Source organism: Opisthocomus hoazin, chromosome 27 (genome assembly GCF_030867145.1).
Source record: "Opisthocomus hoazin isolate bOpiHoa1 chromosome 27, bOpiHoa1.hap1, whole genome shotgun sequence".
NCBI lineage: Eukaryota > Metazoa > Chordata > Aves > Opisthocomiformes > Opisthocomidae > Opisthocomus > Opisthocomus hoazin.
In genome coordinates this window covers 3540214-3560893 of record NC_134440.1, presented here as the reverse complement: position 1 = coordinate 3560893, position 20680 = coordinate 3540214, and the positions used below count along the sequence as shown (strand labels likewise).

The window sequence follows — 20680 nt, the reverse complement described above, 5'->3', positions numbered from 1 at the left end:
CCTAAACCTTTCCCAGAAATAATGCCTTTACTTGGTACGAGATTTCCTCTTTGCAGGTATTGCCTGGCTTGTAGCTTCACCTACCTTATCTTGCAGGAAGAGGCAGGTATCATGGAGTAGGAACTGCTACGTATCTTAAATGACTTGCTAATGAGTTCGTAGCTTGTTTTGCTCTCCCTTTCTCTCCCTGCTGCTCCATCCCAGCCCTGGCAGGTGGACCAAGAGGAGCTGGTTCTCTTCTTCACCTCCTGCCTCAAGAGCCCAGCCTGGTCTGTGTGAGGCGCTGGGTCTTTGTTCAGGAAATTCTCCTGACTCCATTATCTGAAGGAGGGAGGAACGTCTCAGTGACTTCACACAGAAAAAAATGTAAAAATTGAGGCTTTAAATTCTTTGGTTAAAAAATAGTTGTTTTTTTTAGAGATTTGGGATTTACCTCCCTCTTCGGGGTAAGGTCTTTGCTATTTGAGTGCCCAGGGGGAGCACAGGAACACACCTGCCCGCCCTTCTCTCCGCCTGGCATCACCCATTCGGGCCTGGCTCCGCGACCCGGCCCGCTCACGGTGCCGTCAGCGCCGGGGACGACGCCGAGGAGTTTCGGCGGGAAACGCCTCAGCCGCGACGCGCGGGGCCTGCCCGAAGACGCCCACCCCGGCCGGGGCAGCACGGAGGCGGGGATGCCCGCAGGCTGCGGAGGAGGCCGCTGCGGCCCCAAGCGAGCCGCGCACGCCGGGAGAGGACGGCGAAACCGGCGGGGAGGAGCGGGGGCCGCCGGCCCCGCCGCTGCCTCAGAGCGCCCGGCGGCAACGCGCATGCGCGCCGCGCGCCCCCGCCCCAGCAACATCGACGGGGGAAGCCCCGGTGCTGCGCAGGCGCGCCGGCGGCCGCCCCCTCCCGCGCGCGCCGTCCGTGGCCCCGCGCATGCGCTCCTCCGCCCCCTCACCGCCCCCCACCCGCCCCGCGCCGCCGCCGCGCAGGCGCCTTGCAGCCCCCCCCTCCGCCCGCCCGGTCGGCCCGCCCGGCGCATGCGCTTCGCCCCCTCCGGCGCGGGGAGGGGGATGCGGACGGGGGAAGATGGCGGCCTCGAACAACCCGCGGAAATTCAGCGAGAAGATCGCGCTGCACAACCAGAAGCAGGCGGAGGAGACGGCGGCCTTCGAGGAGGTCATGAAGGACCTGAGCCTGACGCGCGCCCACCGGGTGAGCCGTCGCCGTCGCCCGCCCGCGCGCGCGCCCCCGGCGGAGGCGGACGGGCGGGGGGGGGCGGGCAGCGCCCCCTGGCGGGGGCGGGCGGCGCCCTCGGTGCGGGGCGGGGGGCCGCGCTCCTCCCTCCCCCCCCCCCCTTTCCTCCCGTTTTCCCGTTACCGGGCCCGGCCCGCGCCGCCCGGGGCCCGCAGCATCCTCCGGATAGCGGCACCTGCCGCCGGGCGGGGCGGGCCGGGGCGGCGGGGGCAGGTGCGCTGCGCGGGGCCCGGGGCAGGGCCTGGCGGGGGGTGGGGGCTCTGCGCAGGGGCATCTCCCTCACGTCTGTGCCGGAGCGGGCCCGGCTGGGTGGGGGCTGCTCTGGGCTGGGGGGGGGACCGGTTCCCCAGGGATGGGGCTGGGGAGGGTCCCGGTTCCTCAGCCCGGGACAGGCCCAGGTCTGAGGGGAGGGGTCCCTGTTCCTTTGTCAGGGTCTGAGGGGGCTGGGTCCCGGTTCCTCAGCCCGGGACAGGCCCAGGTCTGAGGGGAGGGTTCCCGGTTTCTTCACCAGGGTCTGAGGGAGGGGGTCCCGCTTCCTCACCCTAGGACAGGCCCAGGTCTGAGGGGAAGGGTCCCGGTTCCTTCACCAGGGTCTGACGGGGAGTCCCCGTTCCTCACCCGGGCACCCGGGACAGGCCCGGTCTGAGGCGGGGGGTCCCGTTTCCTCACCCCGGTCAGGCCCAGGTTGCGGCAGGGGGGTCCCAGCCCCCCGGGAGCGCGTCCCTCGGGCCCTGCGGGCCATCCCCCGCTCGTGCCCTGGGCTGCCGGCAGGTAAAGCCCCCGGTTTCCCCGTTGCGGGGGCGGCTGGGCACGGAGCTGCCGGACTGGGTGTCACTAATGCCGTTGCTGTTATACTCCAGCTGTCGTAGGTGCAGACTGCTGCACTTCCCAGTCCTCCCTGCCTTCTGATGCCTCTGCAAAGCCCATCAGCAGAAATTACCGGCGTAACGAATGCGCTTTCCGAGCATCAGATGCCTTTTCTGGTTTAGGTATAGGGATGTCACAGCTTTTCTGTATGGTTCTTGTTGTCTCACCTGCTTGTGTGAACAATGTTAAGTTTTCTTTTAACTGTTTAAAGAAAATTTAAGATCTTGTTTGTGGCTGAACCTTTGCCAGAATGGGAACAAGAGAACATACAGTTTGATTTGCAGTGAAACGTTTCCTTTTATTCCTCTGTATCAGGATAGGGTAAATGCTTGCTTTGAACTGGTACTGCTGGTGGTCAGGTGTGAAAGAAAGGTGTGCTGCTCCCCTCAGCTCCTGCTCGGGACGGTGTTCGGGCTAAACTGTTTGTCCAGGCTAAACTATTTGTGGATGTTTGGTAGAAGACGTGTTAGGGTTACTGTTGGAGTTAGCTGAGTGCAGGGTGAGGACAACTGAGAGATGTTTGCAGTCACTGGAGCCCTCTTGTTTCTTGCACCTCTGTCGTGCCTGCATAGCTCAGCACCCCGGGGTTTTGCCTTTTGATGGTCACTCCTCAGCTGCCGCTCGAGAGCTGGGTGCTCTGGAGAGAGTTCTTGAAGTCTGCAACTGCAGGTTGTCCTTCAGTTAGCTCTTATGGTTAATATTCACCTTCTGCAAGATAAGTTGGAATCCTAATTCAGTTTCTCCCAAATCTGAGTGTTCCTAACCCAGGTTTTGCCGATGGAAACCCATCTGATTTTCAAGGTCCTGGTATTGAGTAAAGGACCCAAGATGAATAAGTTGTCTGAGGATTCTGGGTACTGAAGTGATGGAAACACTGACCAAATAGCTGAGTAAAATGTCTCCTTTGTAGACTTTTTCTGAATTCCATGATTTCATCTGTGTTTAAAATGCAGTATAAAAGCAAAAAGGGGTTAAGCACAACTTTCTGTTTGCTCTTATTTTCATTTGGCAACCAACACTTTGCTGTCAGTTTGAAAATGCGTTACTCAGTTTGTGGAAGCAGCCCAAAATTTCTGCTGCCTTTTCATTATTAGTAATTGTCTTTTTGCAGTGTTTACCATCTTGTCTGTTTTATTGTTAGTTACTGGTCATAGCAGAGGCAGAGAACTACTGTTCCACCATTTCTTGTGCATACACATGCTGTTTCTGAGCTTGCTTTCTGACTTGGTAGTCTTCCACCTGTTTTTGCTAGTCAGTCCATCTGAGATTTGAAGTTATGATACAGCTTTCCTGCCCAGGACAAAACAGAGCATGCTGTTAACTCCTTTTTTCTCTATTGCGCTCACCATTCAGTTGAGGAAATAAAAAAGAATTCGTTTGAAAAATAAATCGGTTTGGTTTCAAAAGTGTCCCCCCTATTCTCAGGAGCGACAAAATCCTGCCTTTCAGCTGGCAAATTCAGGAATGCGTTTTAGCTTTTCTGTGAGACGCAGACCTTGTGAAGAGTCGTGGAGGTGGGTGGCCGATAGAAGCACTGGAGCTGCTTAATTGTCTTGTGAGTGGGACCTTCGTGTTTATAATCCAGAGATTTCTGTGAGTCCCATAGTAACAAAGTGGGTGAGAAGAGGAGGAGGGTTTTTTTCTGTGTGACATTGACTCCTGTATTTTGCTTGTGGTTCTGCTGCTTTCCTTTTTTTCTGTGAAGCACGAAATTTTAGAAGCACGCTGATTTCTGTGTGCCGAGGATGGCTTGTTTACCAGGGCCTACTCTCAATTTCTGTTGTAACGCAGCCCAGTGATGCTTGCTGCGTTGCATGTATTTACTCATACAAGGCTGTTGCTGCCCTTTAAAATTGTAATTAACAAAACATTTAAGGTGCAGGACAACACAAATAGTGCTGAGCTCTTCAATGTATGGATCTTCAAATGCCAGAGGATGTAAGATTTTAAAGAAAATTTGGGCGTAGCTTGTGACCTGCATTTTAAAGGTGGTTCCTTTTCAGTTGGAGGTGGTCTCAGGTTTTCAGGCTTGTTTTTTTAATATATATTGTTAAAGTCAGTTTGGGGGGATTTTAGCCAGAGCTGTGTTTGAACTCCCTCTTACGGACCTTGCAGTCTTACCTTTAAAAAAAAGACACCCACCCCCCAACCCCTAACTCCAAAAACCTGCCAGCCAGCGCAGCTGCACCTGCCTGGAGAGCTGCACTGATGTTGATGTTACTGGAGTGAAAACAGGGAAGAAAAACCGCATTAATGGTGATGTTTGGAAACATTCTGCAAAATTCCAGCACTACTTACACAGTCTTTTTCTGCACACAAAGGCCCCCATGCAGGCAACTTGCAGAAGGTGTCTCAGTGAGCTACTTCTAACAGCACTTCTCAAAAAGAGGTTCTTCAGGAATAACCTGTGTTCCTTAGTGACACAAAACTTATTTTCTGTGCTCCAAAGTACGTAATTCAGTGCTTTGTCAATCTGTGTGGTGGTGCCGTGACGGGGTTTGCTTGCGTGTTTTTAGGTGTTGTCAAAAGTTGTGTGCGCCTGCGGTGCTTTCTGAGTTCTTGAAAACTACGTGAGTAAAAAGTTGATGTTTATATTTTAAACCTCAGTATTTTTAATACAAAGATCCTGTTTTAGTTTAGTTTTTGCAAGTGGAATATATTGTAATGGCATAGCTATCCATAGATGGCCATTTGACAGAAGTGAAATTAAGTAAAAATCGAGTAAAAACCCCATTGTTTGTATTTGTCTGTGTAAAACACGTACACACACCTCCCTGTAACAAATATTGTACTTACGTATGAGACAATTGTGCATTTACTTCTTCCTACTGGCTGTGGAAGAGGTCAAAATGTCTTTGTACATTCACAGATCATTGTTCAATGTAGATAGTATGCAAGACAGTATTTAAAAGCTTAGTTAAATCAGGAATGCTAATCTGTGGTTTTAAAAATGAAAAACAGTAATGATGATGACACAGTGTCGCAATGTTTCCTAATGTCTTCAGCGTGCTTTTTTTAAATAATTTGATAAAAAAGACGTTCCTGACTACGCAATAGTATTTTTGAATGTCTGAAAGATATTAAAACAGAAATACATCAAAATCAGGACTGAGCCCTCCCACCAAGCAGATTACTGCTCTCAGCTGGAAGTAGTTTTGTTCGAGTTAAGTGCCCTGAGTTTCTCTCAAAGCAGAAATGTTAATTTTTCAAGCTCTAGAGGTTGTTTTTCTTTGTTACTTTCCCAAACACAGGGTTTGAACCCAATATGTGTACATTCCCAGGCCAAGAAATAGGTCGCTTAGGCTTCATCCGTGATGTCCCTCTGCCTTGTCTGGTGAAGCAGGACGCAGCCCCGGTCAGTTGGTTTCCATGCTGCCAACTCACCTGTACCGCCGGCTGCGGGCATCGTTAGTCTTTTGACAAACACAGGCTGGGCAAGTAACTGCATTGAACGTGCTGAAATAATGGTGCAGCGTCGTTAATTCTTTGAAAGAGTCATTGTAAATCAGCGAGTGAAAATGCAGAGGTGAGCTACCCGCAGGGGCACAAAGAATCTCTGTTCTTGTGCAACACTCGGCTTTCCTGAACTCGTCTGAGCTGTCCAAGGTAAACACGCGAGGCGGCTGCTGATATGCCATGCTGGAGAGCTCGCATACTTCAGTTAGCAGTGTAATGTTTCTTCTGGTGAACCCAGGCAGGTTTTTGTTGTGGTTTTGTTTTGATTTTTTTGTAAGGGGACAATGACTTTTTTTGTTATTATTCCGTTGTTACCATGCATTACAGCTGCTTGCTTCAGCTCTCGCACAAAGTCTTTTTCTGCGCGGTAGCCAAGTCCGTCTGTTTCAGTGATGTAGCAAAGCCGTGAGGGATCTGTAGGCACGTGAAGCTATGACTGCACAACCGCCGTATTTCAATGCGTTAATTGTAATTCACAGGGTGAGCGTGTGGAACTCGGCTCAGTGTGCTGCGTTTCCAAGTTTTCTTTAGCTTCAGTGGTGGAGAGCATTTGCAGTAATTTGCATTTATAGAAGCTATTCATATAGTAAGAGAATACGCTCTCAAGGTTATGTACAGTCAGCTCTTCCAACTCTTGGAGGGTGATTTGGGGTCTTCCCTTAAAGCGAATTACCGCGCTGCAAAGCTGTTCTTGCAGAGGTCGGCTTTGCCTGGAGTTAAGATCCTGTAAACTTTTGGGTCTGGTTACTGATTTTCTTGGTCTTGTATTTACAAACTGAAGTTTGTAGTTTTTATGATTCTGAGTTCTGGTTGTGAATGTAGGAGCTACAAACCTCCGGTAGAAGTTACAGACATGGCAAAACCATCAGTCAACAGGAGGAGGTGATTCTGCGTTAATCTGAATTATGTGCCGGCATCAGTAGAAGCGTAGAGGTAAACGACTGTTCTCTGTGTAAGTAAAGCATTAAACCACAAAACAGTACAACAGGAATCATTCCCTAAAGTACTTCTCAAGAATACGTTGTACTGAAAAATGGTTTTAGTAGCGATGTGGCCTAGGCACAAACTCTCTTCAGTATCTGTTAGATGAAACAGAAGAGAGCTGTTCTTTACATAGCGCAGTAAAAAAAGCAGGAGGGGAAACCCTTAAGCCCTGGAAAGCCCATCATGTGATTGTGTAAGGAAGTGGTGTTGAAAACCGTTTTTAACTGTAGTCAGGTTTCTCATTCAGATGACTTTTAATTTTTTCATCATGTAAACCACATTTTTAGTTTTCTAACCATCTTGGATTACCTGTGCTGATTGTTTATTTTAAGCTGCTGCTCATCAAACTGCTTCTTCCAGCACTAACCATTTATTTTCAGTTTTCTAATCAATTTATTGATGTCATTGATGTAAGTTATGAAGCATTTACTGTACCTTATCAAGATCACGACCCCCATTCTTTGCTGTGGTAGGAGCATCGTGCGTGTTGAAGTTTGTGTATTCTTTCAGTCCTGCGGCTGCCTGGAGCCGCGTTGGTGCAAGCTCCGGCATGCCGGTGGGGTGGGTTGCATCAGGGGTTGACCGTGTTAAACTGGTGGATTGGGGGTTTCTTTGAGGTGAGCTTTAGCCCAGACAGTTTCCTACTCTGACTAGACATGTAAGTTGTTCTGTAAGAAATTATTGGGTATTTCTGGACACTTTCATTGTAGTGGTAATAAAATATGAATTTGTCAAAAAGTAGACATCTTCTAAAAAACAATCAATAGGGATTTAAACAAAATGTCTTAAAGGCTAAGTATTTGTCTTTGGTTTCTATTATCTATCTCTAATTGCAAAGGAGCGTTTTCTTGGGCTGCGTTCTAGCGGTTTTGTCAGTCTCCCCAGACAGCATCGATCAGTCTCTAATGGTATGTTCCATGCTGGCATCAATATTTTTGTACCTAATGTAGGATCTGAAACTCAAGTGTACTTCAGGGCACTTTTCAGCAAATGTTATACTGTGTCTTAAAAAAAAGAAAAGAAGCTTTTCTTTTTTAAAATAACGTTTCTGGTTGAGATGGCTGGAATTTGACCCTGGTGTTTTTGTCGATGTGCTGGGGTAGCTGTTGCTTTGTAGTCAAAGGTGTATGGTAGCTGACAGGACCGGAGTAAGTGGGTGAAAAGAAGCAAACTGTCAAAATTTGGTAGATTTTTTGTGAGCAGAAGCTTGCAGCAGTGCTCATTTTGTGACAGCAACCGGTTGCATCCTCAGTGCTGCTTCCCTTTTTTTCTTTTGGTCTAAACAACTTGCATTTCAATAAACAAATGCAGCCCCAAAGGCTTTGGTGTAAACTTGAGGTGGTAGCCAAACGTGTGAGTCTTTATTAACTCATTAGCGAAGACCGGCGTATCTGATAGTGCGTAGGAGTTAATATTTAAAATGCTGCTTTGATTTGTTTTAAATGGTTTGCATAGCCTGTTTAGTCCTGTGTAAGTGATACCCAGGAATAAGATTTCTGTCAAGATCTCCACGGGTACTTGTTGAGCCAAACAAGCATTGCAAAAGTGCATATTTGTCAACTGGGGATGTTTTTGTATGATCTCATTGGTACTTCATAAATTATGAAGTTGTAACTGAGTGTTGATAATAGTCTTGTTTTGCAAATTATTTCTTGGGAGCTGAAAATTCTTCCCCTTGTACCAGAACAATCCTTTGCAATAAAACACCACCACCACACACCCACAAAAAATGGGTCTTAAATAATGAAGTAGAGGAGAATGAAATGATCCGTTCTGGCTTTAAGCTTCAGTAATAATTCTACAGCACTTCTTGATCCTTGTGTAGAAGTGTGTCTTTTACTTCCTTACCTGCTTGGTCTGTCACTGTTCTTGATGACTGGGAAAATATCCTCTGTGATGTCCCTGCTGGGCTACTCGCTCATGTTTTTTAGTGTGGCTCCTTATCATTATGTAGTAGTAAGATGTGTTAACAGCAGACTGCAGTTCTGTTAGATGAATTTTCAACTAATTTTTGATACCCAGCTATTACTATTTATGTTAGTATTATTTTCTTTGGATGGCCAAGATCTCAAAGAGGAGGGAATTTGAGTTGATCTTCCAAAATATGTGTATTTTCAGGCAGGTATTGGTGGTTCTCAACTCGGAACGCGTATCAGTTGTTTGTGACCTGCCTTTCTGTACATTGGTGCCTCTTTCGACCTGTTGTGGAAGCAGCATCTTGCAGCGGTGTGAAGCTGTGCAGAAGATTTTTCTAGCTCTGGGGTCCTAAAGTGGTGTTTCAACATCCATAAGCTGGATGAAAGAGTAAAAAGCCCTCGGTAGCAAAAGGGAAGAGTGTAAATGTTTAATACACTGACTTTTCACCTATTTCTTTCCTTGAATAATCTTATGTAAATTGTATTCGTGGTATCTGTTCAGCAGCCACCAGTTATTGGAGTGGTGTTGCTGGGTTTCTCCTTGTTCTGTCTGTACACGCGATGGACAAGGATTGTCTTTGTTGCAGTCTTTTATTCACAATTCCACAAGACTCTGTTCCCCCTCACCACCTCTGTGGCATTTCCCCACTAGTGAGGGAAGAGCAAAAATAATATCTTAAATATTGCACAAGTTTCCCCCAGCCTACTCAGATTCAAATGTCTTATTGACCTTCTCGTTGTAATTAGATTTTTCTCTTGTGCAGTGAAATTACTACATTTATGAGCCTTTTGCATTCGAAGAATTTTGACTCTAATGGGAGATATTTTTAATACCTAGAGAATTGTCTGATGCCTCATGTTAAGACCTACGAACAATTTCTTGAGATGTAAGAGAAGGGCTTAAGGCTGAGCTGCAGTGGGAGGAACTGTTTGGAGGGAAGAACACGCTGCAAAGTCCATGGTGGTTTTGGAGACTGATGATCCTGGTGTCACGGACTGAAGGTCATCATGAAATGGCTTTCTCTGCGTGTGAGCCCATGTGAGCCTTGGCAGCAGCTAAATCGCATGTTTGTCCTGTACCCATGGGTTTTTAACTGAACCAGCTGTGCTTGTGGCTACTGTCAGTGCCGGGCTAGGTGCTCTCCTGATTGCTAATAAACTCCAAAGAGTGCAAACGTGCCCTGCTTGTCTCCTAATTTACAAAACTTGTAGGGTTACATAACTGAATTTTCATTCTTTAGCTAAAAATAATAAATGGAACATAAAAGTTATTTTTATCTTGCTTAATGAGGGCATCTCTGCTTTTATTTCATCTTTTCTGAGACATTTCAGTAGGAGGAATGGGGATGGTTTAGGAAGGTTTATTAGGCTGGACACTTGTTCTCTGTTGTTGTCTGAAGTGTTGTCCATCAACTAGCATACAGAGATGTTGACCTGCTCAGAATGAGTATTTTCGTTAGAAGTACATTGTTAGATAATAATGATCATTAAAACACATAGATTTTAAGAGCATTGCGCTAGATTTAAATGTATCAGGGAGGCAAAGCATTTTTTTGCTATCAGATATCAATGAGCTTCAGGTATGAGTCCTCGCTGATGTATTACATTGAATTATCAGCAACATACACGCCTTTCTTTTCTTGTAACCCTTGCAGAAAAGAAGGGTGGCATTTTCAGAACTGACGTGGGATCTGGTTTGTTTTTAAAAGCCGTGCAAATCAGGTTTGGTTCATATTGTAGCTTAGCTTGGCTCTCTGCCCAGTGATAGAGCAGAACTCTGAAGAATAGTCACTATTTTAAGTCCCTGGTTGTGCTGTATCCTGTTTTTACTTGCTACTCAGTTGTGACTGTTAAGTTTTAAGCAGTAAACCTTTGTTCACCAGAAATAGCAAAGTGTTTTTAAACACAGAGTGACAGCCCGTGTATTAAATTTTATTATTTATTATATTTTAATTCAAATTCTGCAAGGTGTGTTCTTACCAGTTCAAAAATATCGGATAGTTCACATTAGTTTGTTTTCTGGAGAAAGTTAAATGCAGCTAATACCTAACGAAGTGCTACTCTTCGAAGTTCTGCTGGTATACAACAGACATAAAAAAAAAAATTGCAGCATTAAATGCTACAGCCTTCTTTCCTCTCCTCTCCTGCTTTCTCCACAAAACTTCAACATTCTCGTTCGTTCTTTGGGTTCACAAGAAAAAGGGTTTTTGGTCTGGAGTGTAACGTGGGTTTGGGGTGGTTTGTAGATAGCAAGTGTACGTTAGGGGGTGAGATCTTTTCACTTTCACAGGAATTCTAGAAGACATCTGGGGTAGAGGTCCGAGTATGCGTGTAATTTTTATAACCCCGTTTCCTCACAATTTTATAGCTGAGGCAATCTGGGGAGTTGGTTGCAGCTCCTGAAGGAGAATCTAATGGTGCCTTGGAATTTGTGGATGACTCATAACAGGACAAAACAATCCCGTTAAGTGATTTGAGGTCTTGAATAATCTCTTCAACAGGAAGGTGAAGAAAACATCATGAACTCATGAGTAATAATTGGCTCTCTTGGAGTGCTACAAGTGCAGTGATCGCTACTTGGCGGGGATTCACATGATTCCTGTTTAAGCTTTACTGATCAATATATATCTCAGCTCTTATGAATGAAATTTATTTGACTGGGCTATAATGCTTTTAGCAAAGCAGCCTTGCAGTTACCAGTTGGGAGAAGTTGATTTTAAGTTGGTTTGTAGTAGTGACACTTTGCACCTCAGCTGCGTGGGCTGGGACTATGTCTGATCTTTTTGGGTGTGCTTTTTCTCCTGTTCTGTGCTACATGAATCAGCCAGGTGACCAAGATGGTTTTCTGATGAGGAAGAATCCACGATAACAGCTGCACCTTGAAATGGAGAGAAAGCGATCTTTGCCTTTGCAGTTCCTGGCTTTATGGACGTGCCAGCTGCAGAAACTGAATGGGTTTAGATAGTCCCAGAAATAAACCTATAGGAATACCTTCCTCAGATGACCGACCTTGTCACAGACACTGGAGAAAAGAACTTATTCCATCATCTGCTTGCTCCTCTCAAAGCACAGAACCATTCAGGACTGCCTTAATTTTGTAGAGGCTTTTATGCAGCTGCAAGAGTCCTACGCGGATGTTCCAGTAGATGCACACACCCTTTGAGACCTCACAGTTTTACTGGTAAGCAACTGGAACTGCAGCGTCTGTGTAATACTGTCGGGTAATTTTTCAGCTTAACTGGGTTTATAAAATCTTAAGTTAGCTATTTTGCTGTTCCCTTTCCTCTGACCAGCAGATTTAATTAGTTTGTTGATAAAAAACACTTCTGATACCCAGTTTGTTTTTTCATGGCATCTGGGGTGAGCTCCTATTTCCTTTTGAGCTCTGGCGCTGTGAGGTGGAGGAGGAGGATTCTACTTCCCCTTCCCTTCCGTGCAGACCCTCGTACTGAGTTCGTTTGACCTGGGACGCTCGCAGGCCATAGCAGACCCCCTTTGGTTCTGTGCTTTGAACATGCTGCCTCCTGTGGGGTTGTGAACTGCTGAAGTCTTTGAGAATATTTGGGTGTGTTAGCGTGTTGGGAAAACTGTCGAACCTTGGGCAGTAGTAGTGGTGGTGTACTGTAGCTGTCCACTGGTAAAAATCAAGTGCGGTGCTGGCCTTGTGTTTGCAGCTCTGCTAGGAGTAAAGAGTTGGTTATGAAGCGTTTCAGTGTGGCAGAAACAAAGCTGTTGCTCTTCTGTGGCTGCTAAGTTCCAATACATTGCAACAGATTCCTTCCCTAAAAAAAAAGAAGAAAAAGTGCAGTTTTTCTTTTCTTGAATTTTTGTTCTTAATGACTGTGTTTGGCTGTTCTGCAGAGTTTTTCTCTTTGTGTCCTGACATGTCGATGTGATAATGGAACAAATACTTGAAAGTGACTTAAATGACACTTATGGTGATGGAAGAGTAAACAATGATGTAGCAGTTCTAAAAGCATGGGTTCAAATCCAGTTCATACCATATGTCTGGATTTTTTTGTGGTAGTTTTCACTTAGTTTGTAGTAGACATTTGGCTTCCTGTTTTGGCTTGGTAGTGCTTTTCTCTGCAATATCTATTGCGCTAGGATGCTAATAGCATTAGAAGGCCAAATACGATTGGCAAAGGCAACAAGAGAAACTTTTGCTCGGCTTGTCCGCACTTGTCTGTTTTCTAGCCAGTGTTAAAATCTTCACTTTTATGACAATAAAAACATCCTAAAATTAAAAAACCCCACAACATTGCAAAACGTTTTGTTACAAAGCTGATGATGGAATATTTTAAATCCCAGGTGACCCGGACAGAGCAGCTGCTATCACTGCGGATTATACCTTTCCTCTAAACTTCAGACTTCATTTCCTTTACCAGTCTTCCTGGGAGGAACAGCTGTGCGTTTGGATCCGCTGCTGCTGTTGGATCAGTACTTGAAACTGCAGGAAATAAGTTACTTTAGAAATCTGGCTTGATGGCGTTTCTTCCTGATTGTGACAGCCCAAATGAGAGAGAAATGCAAGGGATTCTCTTTTCTTTTTCTTTGATAAATTAGTCTGTGCAGTCTGTCTCCATTCGCGAGGAAGACTTGTGAGGCAGCTAGCTACGCTTTTTCTATTCTAGCGTTACTCTGGGTGCCGTGCTCACTTTTCGTTGCTGTCACGAATGGTTGATTATTAGGAAATAAAAGAACAGTGTCACTTGCTTTGCAGCAGACACATTTAAATGTGTTCTGATTTTTAGAGGAATGCGCTTTTCAGAGTTCCCTTTTTATATCCACAGCGTGAATTAGCTTTAAGGGGCTGATAGCAGACTGCATATGTCTGTGTAATTCTAGATATTTTTTATCTAGTTCGGCGGTCAAGCCTTTTTCTAGAGAATCGGTGTCTTTGATAAAAGAACTTGAGCTGTAGTTTCCTGATAACTGCACCTTTTTCTTTATATTAGCCAGAGTAAGTAGCATTAGGTGCTACGAAAGACAATTTAAAAGGAGTGGGTTTACGTCATACAGTTTATTTCCCCTGACCATCAGGACATTCTTTGGATTGAAGAGAAACATCTATCATATACACACTTCTGCGGGTGCACACTCAGATGAAAGGGAAAGCATTGATGTTATTAGATTCCATAATCTCATTTTTAATTACTTGGAAAATGAAAGTAAAGGGCTAACATTGCAAATAGACTTCCATCTCTTTCTTAGCCACCTAGTCAGCTGTTAGATAACATGCGTAGGTGGATTTTAATCTGTAACATCTAAATAATGGAAGTAATTTTAATTATTTGCTATAAATTGTCAAAAATCTGATAGCACTTATAGAAATGGTCAGTATTAACGTATCAGTTGTAGTCAAAGTATAAAAGCATTATATAGATTAAAAAGTCAGGCATTCCTAAAGTCTTTCCAATCTTCATTCATCTTCTTCTGCTTGAGCAGTATGATAGTCTTTAATTAATTTATCATATATTCCCCACTCCCTTAGTGAGACTGAGCCCCCTGCCTCTTTCAGCACAAAGAGAGATAATGGTGGCTTACTGGGAGGCAGTTAAATATCTTGATTTATCCACAATGTTGAGTGTATTGCTCTGGGCCTCAGAGTGCACCAGTCAAACTTGGGTTTGCTGATAGGATAATTAAACCCCCTGGGAAGTGCTCTGCGCCTTGCACTGTTAAGGAGTCTGAGTAGTTCAAAAACAACTTAATCTTTACAGTATTCTTCTGGTGTGATTATTCTCATTTTATAGGAGGATAACTAAGAAGCAAGCAGTAAAATAGAAGAAATTGATGCTTTGAATGTCCAATTTGATGTGCTTGGTACTTAGAGGGAAAACCTGACAGCAGGTCTTCCGTTTTTAAAGTGCTTTATACACTCACAGCGCAGGTCCAGTCGAGTCCAGGAGAAGCAGCACTTCAGAGCTGAGTAACCTGAAAATTAGCAGCTGCCTCTGAAAAGGGCCTTTATTGCTCACGCCGTGTCCTGAGGAACTTTGGTGGTAGAGGGAAGGCAGAAATGCGGGGTTGCTGTATCACGAGGCCCTGTTCTCTCGTTGTTCGTTTGACTCATTCTTTTCATACCTTCCAGCTTCCATGGGAGTGCAGATGAGTTTTGCTCAGAGCTCAGCTTCAGTAGGCAGCCCTGAAACGTAACACGAGATTGGACCACGCAGCTGAGTTGGTCTGAGTAGGGAAGAAGTCGTCCCTGTGTTGGCTCCTGCTGCTCTCTCCTGTTTCTCTTCTATCAGAAATTCAGCTGGTTGTGGGGTGAGCAAGTGAAGAGAAATCAAGCTAACCCACCAAGTTTTTCTGCTGGTTCAGCTTCTTCAACCAGATTTCTTTCAGGTCGTAAGAGTTCTGGTGCAAGGAGAGGGACAAGGTTATACAGCTTTCCTGGGAAAGAAAAGGCAGCCGGAGCACGGGGACTGCGTTCTCCATGGCGTGATCTGCTCTGTTGTGTTAGAAAACTGCATCCTCCGTTGCTCATGAAACTTTTGTCTGCTGATAACTTTCTGTGTCTTCTCATTATGGGTATTAATTTTAGGTTCTTGGTTTTAATGAGATTGTGTCTGGGTCTGTTGATGTAGAGAGGGACTGGCAGCTGAATACTTGCTATAATTAATGAAATTGTGGCTAACATTTAAATTTTCTTTTCTTTGGCTTACCAGGATTCTTTTTTATTGATTTGCGAATCCGTCATAATTTAATTAAATAAATTCTAGACAGCTTTCATGGAGGGTGGTTTAGTAAATGAGCAGCTATTTTGATGTATGTTAATTTTAGAAATTGTTTTAAAATTCAAATTCTAATACCAACTTTAGAATATTAACAGGAAAAGGTTAGTTTGAGGGGAAGGGAGGAGCGAAACTCTTTGGGTGGTCAGAGCAGTTAGTTAATTGTTGGATAGTTTTCAGCAACTTGAACACAAACATAAAGAACTTTTTTAATGTAATAGTTAGGTGGGTAATTAGGTGATTTTTAGCTAGTGACTGTATTGCCACTAGGTCTAAACGCAGTAACTGTGAATCATTAAATTGACGTTAACTTATCTTTCATTTTAAGACTGTATTTGCTTTTCTTATTAACACGAGGATTGTGAATGGGAAGAAATCTCCCTTTGAAGAAAATTCTTCCACTGGGATTCTACGGAGTAACGGCCTTGTCTTGAGGGTTTGTTTGACTTAGCGTTTAATTTCATGCTGGAGAAAGAGGCCAGATGAGTGGTTTGGGAGGCTCTCTGCCTTCTGCTTGCTCACGGATGGGGCAGAGCCTGCACTCTTGACCTGGAAAGTTTCTCTCTCGCTGCCCTACCTGTGTAACTTGAAAAGTCCAGTTCTGAGGATAAAAGGGCTCTTGGTCTCTACTGTCTCTCTTTGGCTCTTCTGCAGAGAGGCCAGAAATAGTAATAGAAATGCCTTTTCTTTGAGGCTGAGCTTTCTACCAACAGTTGGGCTGTGAGTTCATTTCTAGGGAGAGATCAGAAAATAGCAGTGACATATTTTTGAGGATGCCAAATCAATCCCAGCCAGTTTAAAAACTCCATGCAGTTCTGTCCTTTTCAGTGGCAGGTCCTGCCTCTGGTTGCTCTAGGACAAAGCCTTCCTGAGAAATTTCACCAATTTGAACGACAGGATTTACCTGTAATGCAGTCTCTAAAACTTTCAGTTAATCCTTTAAACAGAATTTAATTTCCAATTAAGCTTTAATAATACATTTCTAATTTTAATCTGCACTCGTTTTGCTGCTTATTAGCCTCAACATGCTAAAGAGAAAGCTTTCTGAAGTGAAAAGCTAAAATATGTAAGAAAGCCTGGTATGGAAACTGCAAGCCAGCAGAAGAGCAGTTATCATGAAATCTTACTTCCTGTATTCATCAGATCTCTGAGGGTTTTTTTATCAAACGGACACTCCACCCTTTTATTACGGTTATCGAAATCAAATTTTGATGTATTAAAAAGGGCATTTTGAAAGAAACCGTTATAGAGGATTTTGATTGACTTAATTCCAGTGTCAGATTTGCTGTCCAGTTACAGTTAAGTTCTGACCAGAAGTTTGTAATTGGCCCAGAATTTTCTGGGAATAATTTAGAGAAGTTGAAGTGTTGAATTTTAATAAATGCTGCCTTTGATTCCCATCTGCATATTTTGGACACTTAGAAAGACTGTAGGAAAACTGGACATGCTTTAAAGGATATGTTTCTCTCTCCTCTTTTTTTTTTTTTTTTTAAATTTTTTATTGTATAACTTGAATCTCTCCCTACAAACACAGCTGTATATCCAGAAAACTTTAACCCAGTCTAAATGGAAAAATTGAGGTGGTTCATATAAATGGGTTCACATAAAAGCTAGTGACTGGAACACTGTTCAATTGTTAGCAAGTCATTAATTGTGTTAAGTCTTAATGTTTTTGATTTCTTACCAAAGTTGTGTGTGTCCAGTTCCATTAACCAGAGTAGGATCATGTCCTGGTACTCAACTGTTAGCTAAGTCAGAATTGTAATTGCTTGCAAATTCCTAATTACTACACGGAAAGGTAACGATTCCTTTCCTGTTTGCTGTAAAGGTGCTGCTGCTGCCTCACAGGTTGTTATTCTTACACCTTTCCAGAAATATATTGATTTTAACATAGCTTCAAATTCGGTGAACCAACGGCATGTCAGCCTTCTGTTTGGGGAACATTTGCAGCTATTCTAGAAAACTGCTTCTGCAGAAGTATATGATTTTTAATGCTTAAATTGGGTTTTAACTTAAAATCTTCATTTTTACTTTAAGTAGCATAAGAGAAATGCTGGTGGAGGGAAAATTACAAATTCAGTTAGGATCTGTCATTTGGGAAACACTTCTTCTGAGCAAGAATGCTAAGCAGAAATAAAATGGTTTAACAAGCAAAAGCTTTTTCCTTACCAAAAGCTTTCTCAGGAAACAACTGGAATATTTAGCAGTATTTTCAGCTGTCAGGGACCTATGATCTTGGCCACATAATGAATACACGGAAAAGCTGTAATGTAGAGTCACTAAGTTCTCATGGTTCAAGAAATTAATATTTCTGGTGTACACTAAGTAAATCATTATTGTACTTCACCATCTAAATTCGTATAGGAAGCAAATTGGCACTAATTGAATCCAATCCCAGGAGATAAAGCTAGAGTTGTCATGAGACTTGTTAACATTTTAAGAGTAATCTGAATTTTTCTATCAAGAAAAGGCTTTTTTTTCTTTTTCTTTTAAAATAAAACTCCACAATCCCCCTCTTCAAACCTAATCCCCAAACTCAAATTGTGCAATATACTGACTTTACCTCACAAGGTAGTTTGACAGGAAAAGGAGGAAATGTTCATTTTAGTCACAACCAATGTCTCTCTTCATTTTCAGTGCTGTTTTTCTTTGTGCACGGGTCCCCTTAGTAAGACTCAAAACTCCTTGAGTTATCTCAAAGCACGACAGTGAAATTTGCAGGGTTTTTTTCTGATCCTCTGCTTTGAAAGACTTGGGCTGGTTTTGCTTGAGGTCTCCTGTTGGAAGGACAGCAAGGTCCAATGTCACAGTATTTAAAAATGCTTTCTTGCTGGCTAAAAAGGAGATTTGAGGCGCTCGGCAAACTGGCCTGCTCTGCATCCTCGTGATCTTCACAGATTGCAAGTGGCAGTTGTTGATAAACCGTGTAGTCTGGGGGCCGCTCGCTGTTAAAAGGCAGGGGCTGCAGAGAGGAACAAACCCAGATCTGCGCGCTGGTGTAATGATAGATGAGAGCAATAACAAGCAATCAGTTTTCTTATTTTTGGCACGGATCTCCAGAAGTGTTTATCGAAGGTAGTGTTACTAAAATTAATGGTACTGCAAAGCCATTTAACGAGCTCGTTTTTGAGAACTGCTTTAGTTCTTGATCTCTTGTGTTTCCTCATTTCCACGTTTAACGGCAGTGGAAAGACAAATGGTCGTGACCTCTGTGTTACATTATGCTTTGGGGTAGGTAGATACTGGGGAAGGCCAAAACATTAAAAAAATGTAAAGCAACCCCCCCTTCTCCCTGGGCGTCTTGTAGTAGGTTCTTTAAAAGAAGCCAACACCTGTTGAAATAGTTACTTCAGTGTTTGGCACAAATCCCAAGCAAGCCTTTTTTTAACAAGAAAAACATATGTAGGGGCCAGGCAAAAAGCACAACTCGTTCTGATACTGTGCTTTTAGTGATCTGCAGCTCGGAGTTAGAGGGGCTGTGACTCATTACGTGATACCGGTGCAGAGCATTTCTCTAATTTCATATATTGCTTAGAGAGCACTGGATTGTAATTGCGTGTCAAAAGATTGCAGAGGAAGAGTGTGAGGGGGCCTTTCCTGCTTTTTAGGTGGGATCTTGTTGCACCGTTTAATACGGCACGCCGTGGATATTTTATAAATGTTTGGGCTGAGGGGATTTATCTGCCCTTTAGTTAGGAAGGATCATCAGCCGCTTCATGACGGGTATCCTGCCCGAATATTGAGGCTGCTGAGAGCGTCTGTTCCGTAGAGAGGTTTGGTCTCTGAGAGCCGTCTCATAAGTTTTGGATTAATTCAGTCCCTCGGCTAAAGCATGAAGATTTTGGCTGTCTGTGCTTGGAAATTGGTGGCTTCTAGGGCAGATTCTGTGAATAAAGGGTATTTGAGTTGCTTTCCTAGGGATGGTTATAAAGTTGGAAGAATGCAGGCGCTGCTGTCCTCAGGGTGATCTTGTTTTCCCCTCCCCTGTTTAGGGACTCCTCTACTACGTACCTGCAAGTGTCGCGTGATACAGGCAGGCTCCTGCCTTTTCTGTGTCCTGGCTTGGTGCTAGCAGTGTGCAGGGTGGCATCTGTCGACACCGCTCAGCGTCCCTGCGTGTGGGGTTACCGTTGTGCCAGAGGACTCTGCGTGGCTCGCCTTGTCAGCGCGGAAGGTGCTAGCTCTTCCTCTGCTTTGCTGGAAACGTCTTCACTCAACCTCAGGGCCTTTGTGGGGAAGCTGTAGAGGCCGAGCCACTCATTTCCATCCTGCTGTTTCCTCTGCTTGAAGAAAGTGTGAAGAGAAAACCCCCGTGTAAACACCCAGTTTTGAAGATGCCGCGTTTTCTAGTACTCTTCTAAACTTTGCTCTTCAGAATTCTGGCATTGCAAGGCAAAGGCTTTCGGATCTATTTGAATGAAACCAAACCAGATTTGTTGATGTACACACTACAGTACCTTAGCAACCAACCTGCATCTAGTCCAAGAGCTGAACATTTAGTCTTTAAACAATTCTTTGCTACCAATCTAGGAGTGTTCTCGCATTTCAGAGTGCAAACCCAGCACTGTGAGGAACAACATGCGTTATAAAACACGTACTACTCCACCGTGGGAGGAGAGGGGACTTATGTAAGCTCATTTCTTTGCTATATTAATTGCAGTTTCTTGAGTCCTTGGAAGGTGCATCCCTGGGAGCAGGATTGTTGTGTTCAGATGATTGCAAATTCTGCTTTATCAGTGTAAAATAGGGCTGCAGTGTCAGCGTGGTATTAAATCTAGATGTGTTGAGTGGGAACGTTAGAGAAATGGATGAGAAATGATTTTAAATACTAGTGCTACTAAACTGAAAAACTGAGAAAGGCCACTAATAAAAGATTAATGAAAAATTGTTGGTCTTATTAATGAGCTGTTGAGACAGTATAGTCTTCTGAAAGAAGTGACAATGAAAATAAGTTGACATTTAAGTAGAAAAACACCAGCTTTCTCTCTTGCATGCTTTTTTCTACACCAGATCTGTACACAGCTACTGGAAAGCATACTAGAATATTTCCATAGAGAGGTGTCATTCAGAACTGAAGAGCAATAGCTGGCAGTTATTGAAGCTTTGCAGACTGTCACATTGATTTTCATCTATACCTGTTCAGTAAGGAATTGTTTGCTGATTGTTTTTTCTTTGGTTGGTTGGGTTTTCTTTGAAACGTGTCTGTCTGCCCTTTCTACAGGGCTTTTCCTGGTACAAGAAAACAGAGCACTTACCTAAGCGTGGAAAGCTACAACTTGCTGTAACATCTCTGTTACCTAGGTTGCTAAAAGGTTGAATGTTTCGTTAAACAGTATCCTCAATATACTAAATTAAGATGACTTTCTTATGTGCGTGGCACACACATGAACAGCTGGCTAATTTTGGTATTAGAGTCATGATCAGACTGACACAGATTTTTTACGTCCCAGTTTTCAGAGCAGCAGGTGACCTAAGAAC

General features: G+C 44.0%; 1 protein-coding gene across 5 annotated transcripts in view; it reads left to right on the top strand.

Annotated features, from left to right (window-relative positions):
- Nucleotides 1–1018: 1018 nt before the first annotated feature.
- Nucleotides 1019–20680, top strand: part of CRTC1 (CREB regulated transcription coactivator 1) — a 52954-nt gene continuing 33292 nt past the window's right edge. For all 5 annotated transcript variants that reach the window (XM_075443978.1, XM_075443981.1, XM_075443980.1 and 2 more), the window contains exon 1: nt 1019–1197. In XM_075443978.1, the coding sequence (XP_075300093.1) occupies nt 1072–1197 (126 nt within the window). In that variant the 5' untranslated portion in view covers nt 1019–1071. The remainder of the gene's footprint in view (nt 1198–20680) is intronic.